Genomic DNA, 25,385 nt, shown 5'->3' with positions numbered 1-25,385 from the left:
ACTGTTTCAGCTGTTCCTCTCTACAGCCTCTCTGAGGCTGAGAGCTATTGAAAGTTGTAATTTACAATTCTTGTCAAAAATAATTAAGCCCTACTAAACATCTGAAATTAATTTACTCTTTGTAAGAGCTAGGAATCAGACATCAATTTTCATACAGGTCATGTAAAGAACAGTAGAACTTGTAACAGATCAAAAATCCTACCTGTTCTTGTTCAAGCTGTTGGTTTAGCTGACCAAGTGCAACACTTCTCTCTTTCTCAGCAGTCTCTTCAAAACGTGTGACAGAAGAACTGAGAAAAGGGTTTTAAAGTTTAAGACTGTGATATGTCATGAATCAAGTTAAATTTACTTGATGACACATGGTGTAATACTGAAAGTAGTCACAGAGCAACTGTAACAACTGCTAAGGACTGGGCCATGACCTAATGCTCAATGCCAATAGGTTTAGATGCTAACATCATCTTTTATGCTAAAGAACAATAAAATGGAAGCATGCTGTCACAAAATGAAAGAAAAAAGAACAGATCACCTGATGTCCCTTGCTTGATCTTGACTCATTTCCAACTCTGGCAGCAGATAGTCAGTCAGCTCTTGCGGTCTCTGCAACAAAGCCAACTCTTTTTTGTAGTTTTCTTCAGCAACAATTAACTTGTTTTCAAAGTAAAGTCTCAGTTGTTCCAACTCAGCTTCGTGCTCCCTGTTTCTCTGCTGACGCTGCTGTTCAAATTCCTGTTTTAAACACTCAATTTCTTCTACCCGTGATGCTCGAGCCTGGAGCTGCTCTTTTAGCTCTGGAACAGAGGCAAAACCAACACAAGCACTAAGAATACAAATCTTTAGACTGTCATTCTGTGAAAAATCAGATTTAGTTGCCAAGTGTCAGTGGTTTAGGAATGGCATTGTCCCATTAATATTTCCACTAAAAACACCACAAGCCACTCCCTTCTCAATGGGAGTGACAAACGGCAGAGATCACAGGTTGAGGTAAGAACCATTTACTGGAAATAGCAATGAGATAGGAAAAATGAACTTCTGACAGACAAAAATTCCTTCCTCAGAAGACATTCTCAGTTACAACACATTCAGAGAAACCACCCTCATGCTAAGAATCAAAATCACCAACATAGTTAGCTCTCCTCTTTTTCTTGCCCAGTCCAGGACTAGGCTGGCAACAAGCTGAGTCCTGCACTATTGCTTAATCTTCACACCTCCTTGCTGTTGTTGTAGCACCCAGAAGCAATAAATTATTCAAGAACATTTAATTTGCTCCACGCAAAACTATCAAAAAAAAATCAAATTGAGCATAAACTGTGCAGAAAATCAAAAATCACAGGAAGGAAAATAAAATAAATTCTGTATTACTTTAATGATGGTTTGCTACCCATCATGTGCTCAGAGGCTGAACTGACTGAATTAAAAGAATCAACCAATAAAACAGGAATGCAGTAAAAAGCAGCTACCAAGGCTGGTTCAGCAAGCTGCCTTCCTTTCAGAGAGTGAGAACAACGGCCAGCACTGCAGCCTTTTCATTAGCCCTCTGAGAGCTTTCTTCCCCACCTTCTGTATTAAAGCAGCAGTAACATTTAAGTAAATTAAAAGGTAGGTAAAAAGGAAAAAAAATCTCAAGACAGATAAGCTCTCCCAATAGCTCAAGTTTCCAAATAATTCAAGTTAGTTAAATCCCTAGAGAATCAACTGAAGAGGGAAATAAATTTCAAGAAGAAGGAACTTGGAGAAGTTCCTTAAAAAGAAACAACTTGTCTGAAGAAAAGCAGTTGCTTATGTTACACAGGAGAAATTTAGGAAACATTGATGGAAACGGAGGATGCCATCCAGGAGCAACACAACTGACTATCACAATGTGGTTTTGTGTACCAAACCAAAGAATGCACTCGTGCATGAAAAAATGCTCACAATGAAAATGCAAACAGAAAGAGTCAGAGAAGAAATAAGTGTTCAAGGCCAGGTTGGATGGGGCTTGGATAATGGAAGGTGTCCCTGCCATGACTTAAAGATGAGCTTTAGGGTCCCTTCCAACCCAAACCACTCCATGATTCTGTAATGTAAGTCCATGGTTTAAGCCTGCTTCCAAAGGGAGAAGCTGCCAGGCACGGGGATCAGAGGAATCAATTGACAAGAAGGGACAAGTAACACCACCAATGTGACAGGCAAGGCAAGTCCAATCTGACATGGGCAGGTTTTGCCTAACCAGCAAAGTCCACTAGCACAAAATTAACCCCAAGAAGCGTTTCATTGTTTTGAACTGGCATGTCATTCTTACACCAGAGCAGCAATCCCATCATGCAGCTGGTATGGTTTGGATTCTGCCATCAACACAAATGCATGGTGAAATCAGCACTCAAATGAAGAACAGCAGAGTAAAACAAAACACCTTTAAGATCTCACACACCAAAAGAGATCCTCACCTGGACAGTGGGCCTGCATTCTGGTCTCACCACCTTCAGGAAAGATGAAGAAACAGAAAGGGTTCCAAAGAATGGGATTGTGAATGATTAGAAACATAGAAAGACATGTGAAATGTTAAAGATTAGGGCTACAGAGAAGAATTCCAGCAAATACTATAAAGTGCTATGTACTGTAATATCAAAACAAAATGAAATAGTCAAGGTAAAGTCTGCCTAATAGAAAAAAATTACTCATTTAGTGTATGACCAAACCAAACAAAACCCTAACACAGTTCAAAAGCTACCTAAAGTTATATTATTCAGAATATCTGAAACAGCATTTGAAGTATGTTAAATGTGCCTTCTGTTCTAACTATCCCAGCAGAACTCAAGAACCTCATGTTAGAGCCTCAACATAAGAACACTGACAGAGTCATGGTCTCTAGGTTTTCTCTGAAGAACAGAAGTTCTTCAATGTGTTATACATGTCTGTTGTATTTTATTTCAAAAGTGTGTCATCTCCAACCACTACACTGCAAAACTGGCTGTTTTATTTAATATACCCGGGTCTTGAAACACAAATACAAACAGGAGTATGTTATTGCACTGACCAGCATTTTCTCAAGTTTTTAATTACATGATACTTAATTTGACATTTCAATGAAAAACCTTTTGTTTTCACTAAATATTTTTATAGTGTGCAGGAATGGAGTGGGAGGGGAAAGGAAAAGCACAGGAGTAAGCTTTTCCCCACAGTCATACCATGCTTTTTGACACTGCAGAACCTGTCATCTGGCACTAACTCACCTCAGCCTAGAGACAGACCATTGGGCTACAATCCACTGACACTGTGGCCTTCCTGTATGTTTCTGGTACTCAGCTAAAAGCATTTTGTGTCAATAATGTATACTTCTGTATGAAGAAGAGGAACAAATAAAATGTGTCAGTTATGAACATACCACTTAGCTCTAGTCGATTTGCTCGGGTACTGTCAAGCTGAGACCAAAGCTGCCTGATTTCTTCTTGTGACTGAACCTTGAGTTGTTCATGCTTGATCTGAAGCTGGTCCAGCTACCAAAAAAAAAAAAAAAAAAAAAAAAAAAAACCACCCCACCACAACTTGTTAAACAATTTTGTTCTCAGGGTTTATTTTACATGCAAGAGACACTTCTGTCAGAGCTAGATGGAAACAGTGACAACACCACTCTCAGCCCCTGACAGTATCAGAGCAACTGAGTAGCAGCACCTCTTAACTATTATACCCACTCCTCTGAGAGGGAAGACTTTGTTCCTCAAGCCATAAGTATCTTCACTGGCAAGAAAATAAGGCATTAGCCAGATTAAAAAAAAAAAGTGAGAACAATAAAATTAGGAATATAAATACAGATGAAGAGATGGCAGCAAATGACACAAAGGCAACTGCATTCCAAAAGGTTTTGAACTCCTGTGGATACTCCCAGAGTATTTACCTGCATGATACATTTGGCTTTTTCAATAACATGCCTAAATACAATCAGGTAATCCAAATGATATGTATATGGTCTAGGTTTTGCTACATAAAGAGAAATCAACTACTCTGAACTACTAAAGAAATGTAATTTACCTCCTTCTGAAGATCCTGTTCTTTTTCTTGGCTTTTCATCTTTATGTCTTCTAGGATTTGATTATGTTCAGCCTGCAGCTGTTCTTGTAATTTTGTGATGGCTAACTGGTGTTGCCTCTCCAATTCTATACATTTCACTAAAATCAAAAGTTAGTTCTGTTACTCCCTCATCCCAGTTAATGAGTAACCTATACAACTTCTGTGCAGCACAAATAGAAATGCATGTCTCTAGCTTAAGCACTAGCTTTCAGGGAATCACAGAAACACTTGAACAGTAAAGTATTTGCAAGTCAAACACTTTCATGCACTGCTTCATAGTTCTCTGCATCCCACACTGTTAGTTAGCCAACAGACAACCATTTGTTCCATTAACTATCCACAATCCAAATGCAACTTTTTGTTAGAAAAAGCTTCTATTAATATTAATCACAGTTTTGATTAACTCAGCAACTGTCAACCAGGTTTTCAGATGGAAGCAAAACAACACCTCCCTTTAATATTCACCTCACATCTCAATCTCTGTGGAAGTCAAAATGCAACAATACTATCCAGGTTTCAAACCATTTTTCATTTACAACCTCTTGTCTAGACAGTCTCATGTCATCGTCCCAGTTTTTGAATAAGACTACATAAATACAGCTTGCATTTGCTTTTATACATGTGGTAAAACCACTTAGCTATGTCTCTGTTCAATAAAACAGCTGCCTCCCAGAGCATAATACTTACTTTTAGATTGTACATTCTCAACAGAAAGAAGTCCCAGCTCTGCTCTAACTTTTTCCAAATCCATTTCCAGAGATTTCTGCAGTGCAATCATCTCAGCCTGATGTTTTTCACACAGCTCCTCACACACGTTTTGTAAACGTCTATCAGACTCTAATTCCCAGTCTCTTTTGAGGGTCTAAGAGAGTAAAACATGCATTTTACTACAGCAAACACATTTAGTAAATTAATGATTTTTTTTCTCCATTTATTTGTTGTTTACAATAAATGTTTAGCAGATCTGTGATTTGTACCAGCTCTTGTTTTCTGAAAGAAGCTTTATTTTTTTGAACAGAATTTGTACCTCTAATGCCTGGACATGGGTCTCTTCCATTTCCAATTCTATTTTCTTTCTCTGGTCAACTGTGAAATAGAATAATTATTAATAAATTTAAACAAAAGGTATTAAATGGTAAGTAGAAATATGGATGAGATTACAATCTTCAACATCAAACTCTTAAATGGGCAGGCATAGAGCAGGGTAAGATGCCGGGTTCTATCCACACCTGCTGTTGTTATATCCCACCAGTTCACTTTCATTTTAGAAAACAAGCATTCTAGAACTTACAGATGCAAAGACAACTCAGAAAGTAAAGTTCAATTTAATTAGTAAAACCTGCTTAAGTCTACAAAGAACATGATGCTAAAAAGAAAAATGACCCTAAAGATACAAATTCAAATGACTATTGCTATCATTTCAACATTTCACTGCACACCACTATGAGCACAGAATTACCTCCAGAAAGACAAAGCCTACCAGTAGCAGCAGGTAGGAAACTTCAAATTTCTTCTACAAATGTCTAGGAAAAAAAGACTGCAAGACAGATGCCACTCTCTGCTCAGTTATCACTGACACCAACAGATTCTTCCTCTCCAGCTCCTCCCTTGATTAATTCCAGCTTCTTGTTTGGCCCCTTTTTTAATTTGCAGGAACCCTGTAAAGGCCTATCAGCCACGTTGCCTAGGCTTATTTATAATATTTAATAGTTTACAATATGCAAGCATTATTTCAAGTCTTTCCAAGGGAAAGGAAAACTTAAGAGATTAAACTGGTATTAAGTTACATTGGTAAAACACACCTTAACAGCATTGATATTAAGAACTGCATCTTGACCTCCTCCTGCTCCCAGATCCCACTGTGCTATCAGCTCACTACACTACTGGTGGTAACAAATGGCTTCCTACTTTTAGGTCAAAAAGAGACACCCTTAAATGAACGTTCTCTTTCTCTTAGGGAAGGACAACTAAAGGAATGGTTTCTAAACCTTACTTCAGAGCTCAGAGGGATGTGATGAGCAGTCTAGCTGGAGGCCTGCAACTAGCAGTGTTCCCCATGGATCCATCTGACTACAAGGAAAAGCTTCTTTACTGTGAGGGTGACAGACCGTCCAGAGAGGCTGTGGAGCCTTCTTCTCTGCAGATATTCCAAACACGCCTGGACACAATCCTGTGCAAACTGCTCTGGGTGAACCTGCTCTAGTAGGAGGTTTGATGATCTCCAGAGAGCCCTTCCACCTCAACCAGCCTGTGATTCTCTAAACTTCAGTGAGGTGCTGCAAGATTCATCTTTCTCCAGAAATTCCTCAAGCTCTGCCATACGGGTCAAAAATGGTCTGACCTGGAAAGAAGGAAATCTCCCAAACAATGCCAAGAGCATCATCAGCAGGCCTTCAGTACCTTGAGGTGCAACTGCCTTCTTGCTTATGTCAAAATACAGTCTTATAGGAAGTGCAGCTCAAAGGACACCCAGCTACAGGTTCTCACTGAGCCTTTCAACTCCTTCCTAACACTGAGAGGGTAAGCCAGGAAGCATTCAGGTATCTTCTCAGAAAGATAACAGAGTGCTGATTTAGGGCAAGAAAAACCCTGACAAAACATAAGGGATAAGAGCTCTACTCTTTGCACTGATCAAGTTCTTTATGAGAGCTTGGTCTAAAGCCTCCTGAAAGAAAGTAATTCAGTTTAGCACTAATTTACAGATGAAGAACAATTCAACTTAGGTCTGCACAGCTTCATTTTCATACATAAAACATGCACTCTTGCACATGGCAGTCCTGCCCATATTAGAGGTAACACCAGCTGTCATTCACAGGCCAGCTCTACACCAAGACAGGAATCTGTGCAGGATGAAAATAGTTATTCCCCAGTTTTAATACCTAGCTCTTGCTGATACTTGGACTCAAGGTCTTCTTTTTCCTTCAGACACTGCTCTTTGATCCTCTCCCCCTCCAGCTGGTGGCGGCTTTGCAGAATGGCTACCTCCTGAGCACGTTTGTCATTGAGCATCTCCCGCAGCTCCATGAGGGCAGTCTCCTTCTCTTTCCTCAAGTTGGACTGCGTAAGCTCCAGCTGAGAGGCGTGCATATTGTTTAAGGTCAGGCGTAAAGCTTCCAGTTCAAGGCTGTGCAGTGTCTGCAGTGGAGTAAAAAAGGGTTTCTCCCTCCCCTCTAATGAAATGTGCTCACTTTTTCATGACTAGTTTCAGTTTTGACTGTTAAACACATCTAAGTTTTGCCCTTCTGTACTTGCAGAGTATTTCTTTGTGGCAAGAACCCTTAAAAGAACCCTTAAAATAAGCTGCTATAATGAGATTTGAATGTTTTCAGTGCAATGTAAAAGGCTTTCCTTACCTGACTCTTAATTTCCTACAAAATATCCTATATCTGTCCACTTCCTCACATCAAAGCAGAACACAAGCTCACCCCAGCTCATCACTGTCTATTGAAATAATTCCTTATGTTTGCTGTTGGTTATAATTTATTAACAAAGTAAAGTTCTAAATGATATTGGAAAAGTAGAAATAAAATTCACCACTTCTCAATTATTAAGTAAACTAACCAGTGTATCAACAGGTTATAATTAGACCTAACACTAGATTTATTCTTTCCATTTCCACTCAAATTTAGTGGAAGTATTCAAAAACCCAGGAAATATATAGAAGTAAAAGTCATGTTTTCACACTTCAGCTTAGCAAGAAAGCATTCCTAATTATTAATAGTGGGATAATTAAAAAGTGGAAAGGGTTTATATACTTTGTAAAATTTACTTGTTAAACTTGCCAAGACAAAAAATTAACAGAGCTGTATTTTCTCTCTTAAAATCATCAATTTAAACATCCAGTTTTCTTCAGAATGTATGTTAAAATATAATTAATGTTAAAATATATATTAATATATATATAAAATAAATAAAATATAATATAAATTGAAGATTCTGGAGAACTCCTCTAAAGTATATCTACTACCACCCACCAAGAGAACACTCCTCTTCCTTTGGCTGTGGCACCGTGTGAAAGAGCATGTGTAATATCCAGAAAAATTAAGGAGAAGGCTCCTTGATTTCTGTGTATGCTGGAGGTCATCAAGTCAGCTAAGAACTATATAAGTCACTGTGAGATTCCCTGTTTTTACCTGGGATTGGAGCTGAGCTTGCTCATGTTCTGCTCTGTGTGTGGCTGCCATTTGCTGCCGGAGCTCATCCAAAAGGTGCCTCTGCTCCTCCTTTAGTTCAGCACGGAGCTTCTCCATTTCCTCTGAGTGTTTAGCAGCCAGCTCAGAGATTTCCCGATCGTGCTCCCGTTCATGAACCTGCAGAGAATACTCTGATGAAAAGCTTTCTTCAAAATATGCTTGTTTAGCCCTAATTATGGAACAAGAATTCTCCACTCCTACTGACCCCAAATCAAAAACTTCACAGAAAAAAAACAATAAATAGATTTTCAGGTCTCCAAAATGTTTACACTGATCACATGACAATGCAAAATTATTTTTCCAAAATAAACCCAATTACAGCATGTACCTTTTTTATTATAGCAATCTCTTCCTTTCTTTTTTCTTCCAACTTCTGTTGTTCTTCCACTTTGTCTTTTATTTCAGCATTTAACTCTTTAATCTGAAAACAGGTATACAAACATTTGCAATGGCTACCTTAAGCATTCTGAAATCCCACAACTCCTGCAGTTTTCAGGATTTCCTACCTCTCTCTCGTGTGCCAAACTCACTTCAGTTAATTCAGCAAGGTGCTGAGTTTCCATCTTATCCATTTCCTCTTTGTAATGCTTCTCCATCTTGGACTGAGCCTCCTGGGCAGCCTGACAGGACTCCTGCAAGCGAGCCTCGAGCTCCAAATGAGCCTTTTTCAACTGGGCAATTTCTTCAGTCAACCGGCCTTTTTCCTCACTGTATTCAGTAGTCCTTTCCTTTATTTCAGCAGTAAGTTTATTAGCTTCTTGGTTGCTGAGGTTTAACCTGTATTCATAGCTCAGTCTGTCACATTCCTGTATTTCTTTGATGTTTTTCATTTCAGCATTAAGCTCATGGATGTTTTTCTCAAGGTCCTGAATGATGATAGCATTCTCTGCTAGTGCTTTTTCTGCTTTCAATAGATCCTCCTCCACACTGGACAGTCTCTCTCTTAAGGCTGTTTTTTCCTTCAATAAAAGTGCTAAATTTTGTTCTTTATTATTGATTTCAGTTTTGAGCAGCTCCAGTTCTTTTAGCAATGCCTCTTCAGATATGGTTTTCTGATTCAACAGCTCTTCTATTCTCTGGTTTTTAGCCTTCTGAGCATCAAGCTGGCTTTGCATCCCATCCCTTTGACTTTGCAAAGCTGCCAGCTGCTGGCCAAAAAGAGCCTGCACTTCATTTGTCACAAAATCAGAAGCTGTTTTCTGCTCCTGAGCATCTCTCACTAACTGCTCCTGAGTTTGCAGCTGCATCATCAACATGTCTCTTTCCTCCTGGAGGTCTTTCACCCTTTCTAGCCAGGCAGAGGGGTTTGACACTTGTGTTAGAGATGGCTGGCCTCCATCCTCACCCTGCTGCTTTACTAGAAGCATGTGTTTATTTTCGAGTTCTTTCTCCTTCTCCATTTTCTGGAGAAGTTCTTTTTCACAATGGATCTGTGCTTCCTGCTCTCCCTCCAGTTTTGCATGCATATGAGAGAGCTCAGACATGGCTTTCTCCCGGTTTCCAACAGCTTCTTGGGTGTCCTGATAAGGCATTTCCAAGGCTGACTCCTGATGGAGCAGCTCAGCTGGCTTCAGATGTCTCTCTGGCAAACACATCTCATCATCCTCTATGTCACCATGGTCTCCAATTCTGTTTTGCTGCAGGGAGCCATCTGACACGCATGAAACAAAGGCCTCTGCTCTCACCTCTGCCCCTTCAAAAATGTCATGAGCCAAGCCACTAAGACATGTCCCCTCCTCAAGGCTAGAGTTTAATGGAGAAGATTCAAAATCTCTGCTGGGTTCTAGGAGCACACTGTTGTCTAACCCATACATACTGCATCTGCCCTCTTCAATGGCATGGCCCTCCGAAGAGCTGGAGCCATAGGAGTCTTCTGGAGTTTCTGTGGAAACAAGGTATTTAGCCAATATACCTTCATCACCACTGAAAAGCCCCAGCTCTGACAAGGGTTCTTCAGACAGGTCCTCCCCTTCACCACTTCCATTATCCTTCGTGATCTCTAAATTCTTTGTTTCTTCTAACTGATCCCTTGAGGAGTCATACTGGAACTCCAGTTCTGGCTGATGCACTGGCTCATCTCCACCTTCTGACCGGCGTGCTCTGTCCCTCATCTCCTCAAGATCCACTCCCTGCAACTGAGACATGCCTGATAGAACCTGTTTTTCCCTCAATTCCAGTAACTTTTTATGGGAGACAATCTCTCCATCATGCTTTTGCCTTACATCTATAGCTTTTTTAGCCTCATAAAGTTGCTTTTCATTCAATTCCTGGATGTAGGAATTCAGCTTCTGAATCTCTTCATTCAAGGACTGTTTTTCTTTTTTATATCGCTGGGCTTCCTTCACTTGCTCTTCTGCATACGAAAGTTGATACTTAAGGCCATCAATTACATCCTTGTATTTAGCTTCCATTTCAGATTTTTCCCTCTTAAAGTCTTCTCGTTGGTTTTCAAGTTTCTTCCTCAAATTTTCTTTACTAATTTCAGATTCTCGAAGCCTTACATTTAAGTCAATTATTATGCCATTCAAATTCTGAATGTGTTCTTCAGAATTCAAAGCACAGAGTTCTTTCTTTAACTGTTCAAGTTCATTTTTGTATTTTAAAATAATTTCTTCTTCATAGACCTGCTTGGCTTCTGCAATCTCTCTCCTGTGGCACTTCTCCAGCTCATTCCTCAAGTTATCCAACTGTCTGCAAATATCATTCTCATGACTGATTTTCAGTTCTTCAATATGTTGCTGTTCTTTCACTTTGGATAAAGCAATTTCTTTTTTTAATTCTGTTATTTCTGAGTCCCGGAGAGAAAGTGTGTGCTGTAGTATAGACAAGCCAGATCTTTCTGATGTCAGTAGATCTTGAAGACTTTTAATAAATTGATCTTTTTCATCTATGCTTTTGTGTAGCTTTTGCATTGAATCTTTCATATCCTCTTCCATTTGGGCAAGCAGATTTTCTTTATCTTTGGTATTCTTAAAAATAAAACATTACATATAAAATAAGCCATGATTTCAGTTCCTTAAACCTCATGTTTTTAATTTGCATTCAGAAATAACAACATTTAAGTTTAAGGTTTCTATTTATGGCACTACTAGTTACACTCTTAAAGGAAACCAGACATTAAGTAGTTTCATTAATATATATTAGTCATCACAATCCCTATAAATTTATTTCTATATAAAAAGACTTTTTTCAAGAATATGTCACAGCAGCAAATTCAAGTTACCACTGAAGCTGAAATAATTTAATTTAAAAAAGGTATGTTTTTACCTTTTGAGAAGACTCCAGCTGTACTTCCAGGTCATGTGCTTTCTCACGCAGTATCTCCAAGTGTGCATTTTGCTGTCTGAGACGATCCTGAAAGAAGGACATCTGCTGCTGGGCTTCTAAACCTTCCTTGTTCCTGAGACTTTTACTCCTCAGTAGCTCAGTAACCTGAACACATAAAAGGCACTCACAGTCAGGAGAAAGTTTATATCCAAACAGCGCATACACAAGACTCGCTGGAAGCAAGTGTATTTACAGATTTACCCTAAATCTTTCATTCTCAAGGAATCAAAATCATCCTGAAAAGGCAGACAACACTTGTCATGTTTTAGGTACTATTACTTACTGAAAAGATGCAAATGTTAGATAATTCATCTCTATGGTGAATTTTCTAACATTATGAACCTATAAATCTAGCATAATAAATCATACTGAATTCCTCAAATACAAAGCAGAACTTTCAACGGACTGGACATGCCATTAAAAGGACAATGAACAAAACCAGTCTTCCCTGCAAAGGATTTACAGCTTATTACTAAAGGCTGGTTTCTTCTTCTCCACCATCCCTTCAAAGGAAAACATTTCTCCCATCGGGATAATATAAAATATGTTTTATTTAACATATTTTTCTCAGTATATTGCTAAACCCAAGGAAGAATATGGAAGACAGTATTAGTGTTTTCATCTGTTATCAAAGTTGACATCTTTCCACAATGTGCATCATTTCACTAGACTTATTTAGAATATGCCTGAAATGCTATTGAGGCTTGATCCTTGTCTTTCAATGGCTTATGGTGCAAATCCCAAACACCTGCTGAGCAGCCTTCACTGCTACCACATTTTGCTGTTGCAACCAGAACTGTAGATAGAAAGCAGTATTTTTTGTTATTTTACAAAATTTCATTTAGCAGATATTTTTCAGTGCAAAAGCAACTTCTTTAAGATAATTACTGGACTAAGAAGTCTCAGTTTTAATTTTTAAAAATTTTAAACCCCTTTCCCTTCCTATCCAGACTTTTAAGATATGCAATCCCATATCCTGTAAACCTGTAACAGTTACTATACAGAAACATTTCTCTTTGGCATATACTACAAGGCTCCAAGGACAACAAACACATAGGTTCAGAGAGACTAGCCACTAGAACACTGAGCATCACCAAGAAAGAAAAAAGCACTTTTTAAAATACATTTTAAAGCAGAGAAAGGCTGCAGTATATCTCATTATCCTGGGATTAGATCCATGATCAACCTGTTGCACTGAAGCAGGTTCCTATGTGTTATTTTAAAATTTCTTTCTTTGAGCCAAGTCTCATTACCTCAGCACAGCAAGTTTCTGTCTAACAGCTGAGATGTTCCAGTTGCCCAAGCAGAAACTCAGATTTGTCTGGCAAAGGACAAAGGATCACATGTAAACCCAAACTATATAGCAACAGTTGTGTACAGGCCACAAACCACTTGTGGCAGGACATTCCCCCACCACAGAAGGGCTGATCTGTTCTGCCTGTCAGCTGGTGCAATAACTCAGGGCATATTCCCCCTCAGAACAATTTGCTAATTGGTGAAATATCTCAGGCCAGACATCTGTCTGTTAGTGAGGTATTTCTGGCACGATGGAGGTGGCATTCCCAGCTGAAAATAAACACCTTGCCTTGGGAGAGAGATTGAAGGAAGATAAGCTTGAATTTCTGACTGACACTTAACTTCACAAACTATAAAAGCGACACCAAATTTTCACAAGGCAGAAGTCTTCTGCAGGTGCTGTGGAAATGTGTGGGGCCCTTCCCCAAAGCTGGGATGCCACTTTGTGGTTACTCTCTCGGGGGTTGAGTGAAAGCAATCTCTGTACCTCATCAGCAGTTTGGTGGCAAGTTACCTTAACTCCTAATCTATACTATTTCTTTGCTAGCTATAACATAGGTACCTTTATGTTGTGCACTGTTTTATGTAATCTACTAGTAGTTGTTTTAACCTGTTTAATGCCATTTGTCTGTTAATCTTCTGCCTATTCAGTAAATAACTCATTTTATGATAGACCTGATCTGCAGTTCTTAAGAACTCACGAGCCAGAAGAGTTTAGGTGTGCCTCACCTAAAAATCTGAACCTAAGGCAGGCCTTGTCTAATGCTTGCACTCGACCCATAACACCACTAACAACATTGTGCAAAATTCCCTAACAAGGGCTTAAGTGATGAACAAAGAAGTGCAATGACCTTCAAAACATTATGCAAGCAAGTGGAAAATCTGAGGATATTTCCAGGACTTCTCCATAGCAACACAGGAAAAAATCCTGCCCTGCCCTGAAATAATTTTCACTGCTGTGCTACAAACTGAACTACAAGGAGCTACATGATCAGCTCAATGTTTTTACATTCACAGTCTAAAGTTGTTCTTGCAGTGTCTGTCAGGCCATGCAAACTGGAGGAGAGACACACCTGATGGAACTGGAGCTGTAAATCATGGATCTGACCAGCCACATGTGAAGCGTCCTCCTGTAGCTCATCCCGGTCTTTCTTGGCCTGGTGAAGGCAGGTTGTTAACTTCCTGATGATTTCATTCTGCTCCTGAACTGTCGTTTCCTACAGGGGTCAGAAGAAGTGCACTTTTAACATTAAGATTTTCGTAACATATTAGGAAACAAGTAGCTTTTCTTGAAGCAAAACCATTACAGAGTCTGTAGTTACATTTCAGTTTTAACCAGCTTGCACCAAAGAAGTCTTTGTGTCCAAAGACGACGGCAGGCATGATGGAAGAGGAGTCTTAAATTGATCTCAGAGATGACAAACCTAATCAAAAGTGATTTTAGAAACAAATTATGGGATACCAGCAATGAAATTGGTATTTTTACTTCCAAATTTGTAGCTTTTATTGATGTAAAAAGAAATCAAGTTTTCAGAAAGGACATAATGAATATTTAGTACCCCCTAAATTGTTTCCTATTTGCCAGCAATTCCCTTCAGTCACATGAGAGGAAGCTAGTGAGATGGGATACATTAATCCTATTTTATGTTAATCACATTTTTCTTTTCAATTTATTTCTCACCAAAAGGAAATGTCTTTGTTTCCCCAATCCTAGAATGAGAAAAAGAACATATAAAGGGGAAAGTAACTAGTAAGCACCTAGTAATAATTTTTACAGAGAACTGCTAGAGAAAGGGAATGCAAAAATATTGGTTTTTTTTTATATTCTGGAAGAGGATGCTGCTTTTTGCACTACATGTTAGCCAGGTGAAGTACTTCTCACTAAAAACCAACAGGTTTTTCAGTCTTGTGGCCTAAATATTTTTAGGATTAAAATAAGGTACTATTATCCCGTTACTCAATTCTGTCAAACATACCTGAAGCTGCATGGAATTGTTGTGCTGAGTGAGTTGGTCCTGCAGCTCATCCATCTGTACAGTGAGTCTTTCCACCGCTTCCTGTTTCCCCAGCAGCCTGCTCTCCAGCTCAGCTATCCTTGCCTGACACATCTGAGCATCAGCCTCGCTGGATTCTGCAGCAGAATTTACCCTATCTTTCTTCATAAAGGAAACAGAAATGCATTTATTCACTAAAAATACCATTTCTGCTTTGTCATTAGGCTGAAAACAAATTCAGCTTCAAGGTTAAGTCCTGGGCAAATTCAACTTTAAAAGTAACTCAACGCTGGGACTCTGTATCTAATGGAAACATCACATACATAAAATCCTTAAGGCTTAAAAACTTCAAATTAAAATGATCATAGATAATACATTTTCATGATCGTTTAAGGCACAAAAGTAAAGTAAAAGTGTTGTGATTCTATTGCACCAAATGGTGGCAACATGCCATTTTGGCATGTATTGGGATTTAAATACCTCAAGTTGTGAGGAAAGAAGCAAAATATTACCAGTTTAAACAAAGCCTTTACATCCATGTGACTAGAGAACACTCCACCCAAATAAGAAACAACAATGTAAAGCTCTTCAATTAAAATGTAATTTCTGTGGTTTCTTAGGAGCAACATTGTTACAATCATCAGAGAGGATACAGTATCTTGTATTTTATTTTCAATATTTTTTGGTTGTATTGTATGAAACAATGAAAAATGAACCCAAGCATCAACTGGAAACATTAAAAACGTTCAATTTCTCTGGGCAAAGTCTATGATTTTACAAAACCCAATTTTCTTAGCAACCAATTTTCACAGCCAGTACGTGTACATAGAAATGCCTGTTTTATACCATAAAATAGTGACATCACATCAGTTTCATCATATTTGATAACAGTGTTCAATTAATCATTTTAGCAACAAATTATTAGTCTTCTTTCAGCTCTATCCAGCATCTTTTTCAAAATATAAACCTTTTCACACTTACTTCAGTTGCATGATCATCCAGTGGCTCCCAACTAAACAAATCAGTGCTGCCCTGGTAAATAAACAAATAAAACAAACACTAAATCATAGCTATTTTAAATAAAAATAAGGAAAACCAGTAAAAAATAAGTATCTTAAGCATGAGCCAGAAAGGTCTGTGTTGTGAGAAACTGACTTTATGATAAATCCAGCTCGTCTTTCATGGTGAAATGAACTAAACTGCAAAACAAACAAACAAAAGTATAATGTCCACTTAAATATAGGGCTAAGCCTCAACACTGATTCAATGCTTGATCCTCTGCTGTTGTAGCTGACAAACACTTGAGCAATCTTTATTCTACTACTAAAAATTAGTAAGCTGACAGGAGATTATTTAACAAACATGCTAAAACCATTCAGGTAATCACAAAAGCAACACCTTTTTCTGACACACAGATTTAACATAGCTTGATACCTTGAAGGAGGTTTCCCTCTCACTAAATTCACAACAAGACCAAGATCACGATGGCATTATTTGGAAGAGGCAGTCCACAGCTATCTCTGCATTTTGACTCTGCTTGAAGTAGCTCCCAATGATTACTGTCTCCCTGGAGGCACCCTCTCCAGGTAACCTACAATTCCAGTTGCTTGACAAATTAGCTATTTTGGAAAAAGCTGCTTAGCTGCAGTAAGTGATTTTTGTTTTTTTTTAATTTAAGCTCACACAAATGTAGCAAGCACACTGCTGTGGCTGAGTGACAAAATACTATGTTTTTCCTCAGTGTGTAGCTTCATAAAAGTCTTTGCAATGCCAACGTTTTGCTGAAGATATCCTGAAATCCAGGATACCCTCACAACAGAAAGCAGAATAACACACACAAATTTTATCCTCCATCATTGCAGGTTTACAAATACATTAGTTTGATGCTATTTTGGTATGTTGTGAAAACAGACCAACATCTGGTGAGATGCTTTTGGTGCAGAAGGCACCGACTCCCCAAAATTCTTTCCACAGAGAACATGACTACCTTTAGAGAGCCATCAGTACATACACACCAAAATACATCAGACACAAGCAGAGTCACACTTCAAATAAATCTGTGGAAATAACATCTATGCTGGCTTTGCAAAGGCTACTGAGTGCCTGCTGGAATAAATTATAGTTTTTCAGAAAACATTTCAGCATATTTGAGCCAGCCAAACGATACAAAATCAAATTAATGCTGTGCATTATAAGGTCCTGACAGTTTTTAATCTGTTGATCTCCCAATCTAGATTTACCATGTCATGAATTCACAGCCACATAACTGTAAGTCTGCCCAAAGAGAAGTCCATGGCAGTGAAAGGTGAAAAACTTTAATTTAGGAGGCCAACAGCTCCCTGGCAATAGCAGCTGCCCAGGCCATACCATGGAGATGTCTTAGTAAATGAGATTACTTTGTTAGAGAATGAACCATTACAAGTGAAAATGACACCAGTTCACTTACCTCCCAGGGGCAGCTAGTGGCCAGTGAGCTAACACTCAATTGAGTCAAACAGCCACCTGCAACACTTGCTACCTGCAGAGGGAGTGGAGTGAAGGCAAGAAATACTAAAATTTACCTGTGCCTCTGTTGCTGCCTCTGGCAGGTTGGTGTCTTCAGCCTGACCCTCTAGGCCCTTGCCAGCATCTCTGGCTGCTACTGGGTGCTCTTCCTTCGGAAGGTCATGCGTGTGGACAGCCGAGCCCTCCCTCTTCGCCGCCTTTTTCTGCGACTGCGCGACGTCGCCCTTTGCTTTTCGCTGTCTGAAGTAAGCAAACTGTTCAGGAAAGATTGCAAGAGGTACAGGGAGAGGTAAGCAAGGAAAAAGTAGCAGGACCACAAGATTAACACAGTCATGGGTGACAGAGCTCCTGTCTCGATAAAATATATACATCTGCAGAAAAACTGCTTTATCTGCCTACTTGCCACACGTTCACAACATACTGGATAACTGTGCCATTAAGCAACAAATCTCACACCAGCACTAAAGGCTCGTTTCCACACAAGAATCAAAGCTTTACTCAGTGAAACTTTGTGTGTCAATAATAATCCAGAATTACAGCAAGACAAATGAGTAAAGGAACGAGTTGTCAATATAGTAGAAGCATTAGAAAAAAATAATAATTGAGCAGTCTTTCTGCAAGACCAGCAAAAAAAAGAACCCCCTTGTCACGGTGCCAGAACCAGCACACCCCTACAAATACATCTAAACAGGTCTTAGCCAGCGTAAGCTTTGAGACGAGGATTCACTTCCGTTAATTTTAATGCTCCTTCCCTGACACCCCCTTAAGAGAACACAGCAAAACTTCTTTGCCAGAAAGCAGCCTCCAGTACATAAATAGAAAATCAATTAAGCCAGGTCATTTTAATTTCTTCTGTTGAAGAATCAGATGCTCTACTTTATCAGGCTATCACAGCTCTACAAAGCCCCAGGGACGTGTAAAGAATGTCACTGACAATTTATTACCCAACTCTCCCTAACACCCTAAACAGCTTAAAAAGGATTATTGTTATTTTCAACTCTAGTATTGTGTTAAGGCAGCATTTCCAAGTAACATCTCCCCCACAGCAGAAATCTAGATATCCTTCTCATAAGGAAAAAGACTACTTCAAGGTTAACATCACAGATTATCAAGTGCAGTGTTATATCCTTGGGATGAGACAAAACAGATAGTTAACTGATGACTGGATGTAAACATCACTGCCAAGTTCTACCTGCAATACGTATGAAAATCCACTGCTTGACAGCTTTTGTTATCCTGTCAAACAGCCACCTTGCTGAAAAATCTTGTTCCGTTCTTCTCATTCAGTTTGTGAAAAGGATCTAGTTCAGTCCCCTCCCCTTAGAGGAACTTCTACCTGACAGCTTAGCTACTCAAAAGGTGCACAGTTACACACCTGCTACACCCAGCAGCCTGTTCAAAAGGTACATTGCAGAAAGACATCAATTTCTTACCAGCTGATAAAATTCTTATGTACAAAAAACTTAATTTTTAAGATTACCTTCTGTAATTTCTACAGTTAGTAATACTGAAATGCAGATTAAGTGAAGGTTGCCAGACTTGTGCCTTTCATAATAAGCAGAATGAACAGACTATAAAGCTGCAGTGGGACACAAATACCATCCTCTGAAACCAGGTGTCCACTCCAGCACTTACTGATGGCAATGTGTGCCAAAAATAGCTACAGCACTCATTAACCTGGTAACATGGGGAAACGGGGCAGGAGGAAACTGATGCCACAGGCGGTGAGGGAAGACAAGCACACAGTCAATATGATTGATAAGCAAGCTCCAATTTATTCAAAGATCCAGTCAGTTTATATAGTTTTCTACAAGCAAAGTCAGCAACAAGCTCTCATTGGTTAATTCATAAAGTTTCATTGTTTTATGTTCTTCTACTTGCAGTTGCAGCTGCAGCTAAATTCTTCATCTTCTAGCTCGATACATCTTATTTCGCTAGGTACATCTTGTTTCACATCCTGTTCTTGTACAACTCCTATCTCAAGGATATTCTGCCTTTTGCTATCTGTACATGCCCAGTGTGCTGTTCACAGGCCAGGCACAGTGTGCTGTTTCTGGGGTCTCAAACAGAGGATTGCTGGAACAATTGTTCCATCGATCCATGGCCCCGCTCCTGCAGCCATTCCCCAACAATTCCCCCTTTTTCCTTTTGTACCAGCATTGTTTGATTGGTAACAAATGAGGCAATTTGATGCATGACTCTCTGAAGGCAAGCACAAATACATGGTAACAAACATACAATCAGTAAAATCATTCAACAGAGCATAATTAAATATTGAATGATAGAACGAAACCATGGTCCTAGGCTCAATGATCGTAGCAGGTTTCCCCAACAGGAAACCTGCAGAAAAATGGAGAGTAGAGGAAACTGCTGAAGCAGGGAAAAAGGGAAAACAGGAGTAAAACAAGCAGAAAAGATGACAGGCAGAGAGAGTGGGCATTACAGAGAGCAGTTACTGATTTGTGAAGGGAGACCAAGTATCTCACATTAAAATATCAAGACTTGGCAGGACTGAACACCTAAACACTATACATTTTTAAGTGCACAAGGTCAAGCAAAGGTCAAGGAAAACAAAAATTATTTTGTCCCATTCATATGCACTAAAAACATAAAATCAAAATACATTACATGCAAAAATATCTAACTACACCAGAATACTATGGAACTACTGGACTTGGTAGAGTGTCTGGATTCAAACATGCTCCAGATTTATGGAAAAAGTTCTATTTAGAGCAATATCCAGTTTCCAAAGCCTTTCATCAGCTACATAAAGTGCTGTTGTAAGAGAATCTCAAATTCACAGCCAGCCATCCAACATGAAGTAGTGAGTGTGAATGTGAAGAAAGCAAGACACAACTGCCTCTGCCTCATCACAGTGAGATCCCATCATGCCTGTTTCGAATGCTTTAACCCTCCTTTTGCTTTCTAGAAGCAATGCAAAGGTGAAAGCTTCACTTTTAGCCAAAATGTAGCATTGCCACAGAAGCCCTGAGAGCACTGTCCTGCACAGCATCTCAAGCAGCTGTTGGAACAGAAGGACACCTTTCTACAGCTACCAATGCACTGCAACTTCATTTCACCAGGACCAGTCGGTTAAAAGTTGATGTATTACTTTATGTGCTTCAGAAATTAGCACCAAAACCAACACCCAGAGAAAACAGAACAGAGCAGAAAACCACATCAGCACCAAACAGAAACAGGTTGTTCAAATAAACATTACTCCAGCTCTTGGATACAGCAAACATAAGCAACAAGTGCTCTTAGACAAAACCAACAAATATTTTCTAGACCTTCCTCAAAATGATGAAGTGACAAAACTTCCTGGAAAACCTGCACTCATTTTTCAGGTCCTATCTGTAAAATGGAAGCAGAGCAAAACTTCCCACACCTGAGGTATGGCACAGAGAGCTCTGTAACTAGAGGCACAGCTGGTCAACATGCAGACTAATTAAAGTGAGGTAGAAACAAACAAGGAGAAAAAAGCAGCACTGAATAGTTAGGCTTGTTCTGTTTCTCAATTGCTACCCTGGCTATCAGCATTGCATTTGTTAGAAACAGGAATCTGAGGCACCTGATACAGTCAGTACTTGGCTGCCAACTACAGTCTCCAATAAATACAACAGTTGGCATCATTACTAATATTATTAGGTGTGGCAAGCACATTTCTCTCTCTCTCAGGATTTTTATAAAGGTGCACAGAGAGAAGTGAAAGAGAAAACAATTTCTATTTCTCCTCCTTGTTTTTCTCTTGTGAAATGTGTTTGGAGATTGTTTACCTAGAGCGAATGCCTGGTTAGATCATGGTGGATTGTTTGGGCCTGATGGCCAATCGGATCCACCTGTGTCTGGACTCTGGAGAACAGGGTCACGAGTTAGGAGAGTTAGATATGATAGTTAGAGAGAGTAGCATGTAGTTTTTAGTATCCTCTTTTATATAGTATATTAATGTATCATAGCATAATTATAATAAAGAAATCATTCAGCCTTCTGAAATAAGTCAGACATCATCATTCTTCCCATTGGGTTCACCGACATCTACAACAATTAGGTAATAATTTAAATGCATCTCAATAATGGAATTTTTATTCCTATATGAAAAAGAATAATGCAAGTACTTGTCTAAAAAGGAGAACATTTAGCTCGTATTTCTTTGCCAAGTCATTGCTTTGCAGACTAAAATCTAAGGAAGCTAAAGATAAAATAATTCACTTCTGGAGGGTGGGGGTGAGTCAAAAAGCCCTCAAGAGTTCACACCTCCAGAGTGAAGCAGTGTCAAAGCGCAATTACATCCCTGCACAGGTTGCTACAACAGAGGCCTCTCACGCACAAGCTAGCCTCACTCCTGGACCCTGCTGCCAGGAGCTCCTCTAGAGATGGTTCAGAAAGCTGATGTGATGGACACTGAACACTTCTGTGTCACACCAGAGATGGCATCACCTTAAGCTGCTCTAGGCTGCACCACAGCAAGGAGAACCTGCACTTGCTCATGGTCCTTCCTCCCTTTGAAAACTGTGCTGTATCCATGAGGGGAGCACAAAGAAAAACAGAAAAATAAAAAGCAGAATAAAAAAGAGGAAATGTCACCGGGTGCTTTTTGGAAGCTGTCTGCTGCCCACAGTCTGCCAGCCAAGGAAAAGATCTCTGTGACATTTTTATCAGCAGAGGAAGCACTACATCTATCTCTGCCTCTCTAAAACTCTCCCTCTCCTCTCAGCATTCTGTACAGCAGCAACATTGATGGGGCTGCTAATGATGTTTGGTTTTGGTTTGGTTTTTTTTTTTTTTTTTAATGGGAAGAGAGATTCAGCACACAGTATAAAAATAGTAAATGCAACCCTGGCTCTGCAGGTATAACTTGAAGCATAAGGCAAGTCCCTGTTTGTTTGTTTTTGTTTTTTTTTTTACTGGCAAACAACAGTTTGCCAACAGGTGGGAACTAATAACTTACTCAAGCTAAGTCTGTCACATTTTTCTAATCATAAACAGGTCCTGCACCTGGAATTAACGTATGTTAACAGAAATGTTAATACAGGTTGGGCCGCACTAAGGTAACCTTTCAACCTGAAGAACTCCTGCTCTCAGAGCTCGCTCTCTGGAGCAGTTCTTCTCCAGCAGAGGATTGTGTTCTCACAGCACATAACAAGGCCGGCAAGGAAGGCAGGTGACAAACTGCCGAGCAGGAGCAGGCAGTGTGGAATCCATGGCAGCATCAGGGAGGGCCAGGCCAGGGATGGAGGAGCTGTACTGCCCATCACCAGGCTGCAGCTTCAGCACAGCTCCAGCTACAACCCTGCTCCCTTCCACAAAAGCTCTCTTTGATTTTCTTGTGCACAGCACTGGCGGGAAGCAGCTGAAACAGAAACACAGGACAGCTCCAAGCCACCTCTGACCCCACTAGCCAGATATCCAGAGAGGTTCCCTGCAGAAAGCAAATGATCTGGAAAGATCTGATGGGTCCCAACCTCCCACGACCCCGTGTGGCTATAGCCCCCTCCAGTCCTACTGGAATGGTGAGAACTAAAAAGCCTTACTTAGCAGGGACAGCCAGAAGAGAAGCATGACAAAACCAGCTCAAAACCCAGCAGAAATGCTGAACTAAAAGGCAAGTAACCAAGCATTTCCAATCAGCTCCTTGAACATGGTTACCAAAACAAAGCAGAAGTGTTTATCTAACGGGGTTAGCACACAACCAGCGTTAAACACATGGTTGCAGGTAATAATTACTTGGAGAACGTTATCTTTATATAGGAGCCTCATCCGGTGAGCTCTACACAAGTCCCTGAACTACACCCAAGTGAAGACACGTGAATGTGCAAAGCTTATGAAGTGCTTGCTACCGGCCTGACTGGAAACCAACAAACGGAGCCCAGCTCTCTGCTCTCCCTGCGGGCACCGGGCAAGCGAGTGAGCCGGCCGGGTAAGAAACCAACACCCGTTCTCTGGGACCCTCAGCTGGAAACGCAGTGCTCCCACAAACGCTGAATCCTGGGCAAAAACGGGAGCGCCGGGAAGAACGAACCCCAAGAACAACGCAAGCAGAGCCTGAAGGAGGGTGGATGCACGGCTGTCAGCTGCTCCGCGCGGAGCCCAGGAGATGTGTGCACGCCTGTGCAGCGGGACGGGGCCCCGCAGGCTGCCGGCGCGCAGGGGCACCGCCGGGCGCGCCTTGCCCTGCGGAGCCACCGTGCCGGGGGAGCCCCCCCGGGCTCCGGGCCGGCACCCCGCACCCACCTCCGAGTGCGGCGCGGAACCCGCCACGGAGGGGAGAGACCGGGCCGGGCTGAGGCAACGGACCAGGGCCTGCCAGCTCCCTCAGCGCACCGGGACCGGGGCGGGCGCAGCCTCCGCCGAGCCGGGACCCCTCCCCCTCACCTTAGCCCTGCCTGCCTCCAGCTTGCGCCTCCGCGCCTCCTCCGGCGCCTCCATGCGGCGGCCGGGCTGGTTCGTGCCCCCCGCGCCCTCACGGCGCCGGCGGCAGCGAAGCGTCGGCCATGGCCGCTCGCCACCCGCCGCCGCTCCAGCCGCGCCGCGCGGGGCGGACCTCTGCGCCCATTGGCCGCAGCTCCTGACGCACAGCGGCCGCCGGCCAATGGCAGCGGCTCTCCTCAGCCGCGCTCCGCCCACTCCTGCTAAATGGCTGCTGGGATACCCCGGGCAAGCCGGCGCGAGCCGCCGGCCCCGCCCCCTCCGCGGCAGCCACCAATGGGAGCGTCCGGCGCCATTTCAAAAGGGCCGCCGACCCGCCCAGCGCGGGAGACAGCCAATGGGGAACGGGGACTTGGAGGCGGCCAATGGAGGCGGGGCTAGATGTGTCCAATGGAGGCGGGGCTAGCGGCGGCCAATGGAGGCGGGGCTAGATGTGTCCAATGGAGGCGGGGCTAGCGGCAGCCAATGGAGGCGGGGCTAGAGGCGGCCAATGGAGGCGGGGCTAGCGGCGGCCAATGGAGGCGGGGCTAGAGGCGGCCAATGGAGGCGGGGCTAGATGTGTCCAATGGAGGCGGGGCTAGCGGCAGCCAATGGAGGCGGGGCTAGCGGCAGCCAATGGGGCGGGGCTAGCGGCAGCCAATGGGGCGGGGCTAGCGGCAGCCAATGGAGGCGCACCTGGAGGCAGCCAATGGGGCGGGGCTAGCGGCAGCCAATGGGGGCGGGGCTAGCGGCGGCCAATGGAGGCAGCCAATATGGCGCAGGGAGGGTTGGTGGCTCCCTTCCCGCCTTTTCGCTTATTTGTAAATTTTCAGCGCAGAAATCAATTAATGTTCATTGGTTCTAAGGTGCGTGATTCTCTTCAGTATTCAGTATTCTGTCCTGTGTTACTTACTGATTTCTCACTCTTCGTGCTAATTTGGTTGTCATTCTTTAATCCCTCCATCATCATTTTCTTGGACATGGAGTTATCTCCAACTTCGCAGGCTTCTATCTCCTCTGGAGTCTTCTGGTTACTCCAACGTCCTTGAAGGGCCATAAATTTAAGATCCCAGATGTCTAACCTTCAGCTCCCTTTTGCTCTGCTTATTGATGCTACAAAACTGCTTTGTATTTTGAAATCATTAAGTTATAAAAACACAGGCTTTAGTCAAATCTGTTCTTCGGAGCAATGTGCTGGATTGGTAAACAGTAAAAAGCCCATCTACCTCGAGGGCAACACCAAAAGACAAAGTCTGATTGATGAAATGTCTCAGTGAACACCTCCGAGGATCAGGCAGCCACAACTTTTTTGAGCAACATGTTCCAGGGCTTCACAGAGAAGAACTTTTTCCCTAATATCCAATCTAAACCTACTCTCTGTCAGTGGGAAATCATTTCTCCTTCTCCTGCCACGCCAGGCCCCTGTAAATTGGCTCTCTCCATCTTTCTTGTAGGCTCCCTTCAGATACGGGAAGGCCACAATTAGGTCACCCCAAAGTTTCTCCTTTTCAGGCTGATCAATCCCAATTCTCTCAGCCTTTCCTCACAGCAGAGCTGCTCCCCCCCTCTAATCATCTTGGTTATTACCATAACATCTTTTTAAATTGTCTTTTAGGAC

At 41.5% G+C, this 25,385-nt stretch overlaps 1 protein-coding gene across 9 annotated transcripts in view; it reads right to left on the bottom strand.

The window, feature by feature from the left end:
• PCNT (pericentrin) overlaps positions 1-23,865 on the bottom strand; it is a 73,031-nt gene extending 49,166 nt beyond the window's left edge. For 4 of the 9 annotated variants that reach the window (XM_068196416.1, XM_068196417.1, XM_068196424.1 and 1 more), the window contains exons 1-17: positions 23,735-23,865; positions 17,419-17,616; positions 15,839-15,889; positions 14,840-15,019; positions 13,937-14,080; positions 11,508-11,672; positions 8,747-11,209; positions 8,569-8,661; positions 8,181-8,357; positions 6,927-7,182; positions 5,075-5,133; positions 4,735-4,909; positions 4,009-4,145; positions 3,365-3,476; positions 2,427-2,459; positions 530-791; positions 203-290 (exon numbers count right to left, since the gene is read on the bottom strand). In XM_068196416.1, the coding sequence (XP_068052517.1) occupies positions 203-290; positions 530-791; positions 2,427-2,459; positions 3,365-3,476; positions 4,009-4,145; positions 4,735-4,909; positions 5,075-5,133; positions 6,927-7,182; positions 8,181-8,357; positions 8,569-8,661; positions 8,747-11,209; positions 11,508-11,672; positions 13,937-14,080; positions 14,840-15,019; positions 15,839-15,889; positions 17,419-17,616; positions 23,735-23,788 (4,647 nt within the window). In that variant the 5' untranslated portion in view covers positions 23,789-23,865. The remainder of the gene's footprint in view (positions 1-202; positions 291-529; positions 792-2,426; positions 2,460-3,364; positions 3,477-4,008; positions 4,146-4,734; positions 4,910-5,074; positions 5,134-6,926; positions 7,183-8,180; positions 8,358-8,568; positions 8,662-8,746; positions 11,210-11,507; positions 11,673-13,936; positions 14,081-14,839; positions 15,020-15,838; positions 15,890-17,418; positions 17,617-23,734) is intronic. The other 5 variants (XM_068196420.1, XM_068196425.1, XM_068196421.1 and 2 more) reach the window with 4 other exon arrangements.
• Between the last annotated feature and the right edge of the window lie 1,520 nt (positions 23,866-25,385).

Source organism: Anomalospiza imberbis, chromosome 7, assembly GCF_031753505.1.
Source record: "Anomalospiza imberbis isolate Cuckoo-Finch-1a 21T00152 chromosome 7, ASM3175350v1, whole genome shotgun sequence".
NCBI lineage: Eukaryota > Metazoa > Chordata > Aves > Passeriformes > Viduidae > Anomalospiza > Anomalospiza imberbis.
Note: the sequence above shows the minus strand (reverse complement) of the source record. Positions and strands in the feature narration are given on the sequence as shown.